Below are 1,413 nucleotides of genomic sequence, written 5' to 3' on the forward strand. Positions count from 1 at the left end.
GGTGGGGGGCAACAGCGGGGGTGGGGGGCAGATTTTAGGGGTAAAAACACGGTTGAAAAAGAGAGTTCAGCGTTAATAAAAGGCCTCAAGTCTCTTAAGTCACTGCTGAGTAATGTTTCCGAGGTAACAGAGAGGTCAGCGTGGTGCAAACTGTGTTAGAAACCCGCCAGCCTGGTTGTATCATCCACTTACTTCTGTGTGTGGAGGAAAAAGGTCCATTTAAAACTGTGGAGTTGTGGTTTTACTTCACTTTAAGCTGCTGTTAGTGTGTCAGCTGACATGGGTGTGGATCAATCAGCCCATCAATAAGTTCTTCTATTAGTTGGTTAATCAGTAAGATGTGAAAATTACGTGTTTTGGCCAACACACAATCCAAAACACTCAAGTTATAATGATACAGAACAGGAAAAAGCAGCAAATCTTCACATTAAATTAAAAGATCGATGCCACTTTTTGTGCCTGTGTGTTAAATATGAAGCTACAACCAGCAGCTGGTTCATTTCTATAGTTAACAGACATAACTCGCCTACCAGCACCTCCAAAGTTCACTAATTAACACTTTAAATTGTGTTTAATCGTTCAAAATATGTGTCAGGTGACCGGGGTGTGAATCAATCAGTCCATCAATGAGTTTTTCTACTAATTGGTTAATCATTTATCCATGAAAATTACTTGTTTTGTCAAACAAACAATCCAAAAAAACCCAAATATATTAAAGTTATAATGATATAGAACAGAAAAAAGCAGCAAATCGTCACATTTAAAAAGCTGCCACTTGAGATTTTGCCTAAAATTACTCCAAATTATTTGCTGATTAAATTCCTGTCAGTACTAATTAATTAACTGACTAAAAATTGAACCACTAGTGCGTCTTCTTCCCCTCAGTTTTAGTTGTTTTTCACAGTATCTATCTAGTAATGACTCGCTGCTTTTGCTATTTCCGAACAGATGGATTTCCTGTTCGGGAGAAGGAAGTCTCCGGAGGAGCTGCTGAAGCAGAATCAGAGGGCGCTCAACCGAGCCATGAGAGAACTGGACCGAGAGCGAATGAAACTGGAGCAACAGGAGAAGAAGATCATCGCTGACATAAAGAAAATGGCCAAGCAGGGACAAATGGTGAGCTGAAGGAAAACTTGTGTTTCTACGAGCTCTGAGAGAATAATGTGCGAAGAGAGAATCCTAACTAACGTGTGCTTGTTTTAATGCTCGCAGGACGCCGTCAAAATCATGGCCAAGGATTTGGTTCGCACGCGGCGCTACGTGAAGAAGTTTATCATGATGAAAGCCAACATTCAGGCCGTCAGTCTAAAGATACAGACGCTCAAGTCCAACAACAGCATGGCACAGGCGATGAAAGGCGTCACCAAAGCCATGGCCACCATGAACAGACAGGTCGGTGGGAAGAAACACCTG

The 1,413-nt window shown here is 41.7% G+C and overlaps 1 protein-coding gene across 1 annotated transcript in view; it reads left to right on the forward strand.

Moving 5' to 3' along the window:
* Window positions 1-948: 948 nt before the first annotated feature.
* chmp2a (charged multivesicular body protein 2A) overlaps window positions 949-1,413 on the forward strand; it is a gene marked incomplete at its 5' end in the record, with an annotated part of 2,622 nt that continues 2,157 nt past the window's right edge. Inside the window, 2 exon segments of the mRNA XM_035665173.1 lie at window positions 949-1,116; window positions 1,213-1,392. Of these exon segments, the coding sequence (XP_035521066.1) occupies window positions 949-1,116; window positions 1,213-1,392 (348 nt within the window).

This window comes from Morone saxatilis, unplaced genomic scaffold (assembly GCF_004916995.1).
Source record: "Morone saxatilis isolate NCDOM2014 unplaced genomic scaffold, NCSU_SB_2.0 Contig1, whole genome shotgun sequence".
In the NCBI taxonomy this organism is placed as follows: domain Eukaryota; kingdom Metazoa; phylum Chordata; class Actinopteri; family Moronidae; genus Morone; species Morone saxatilis.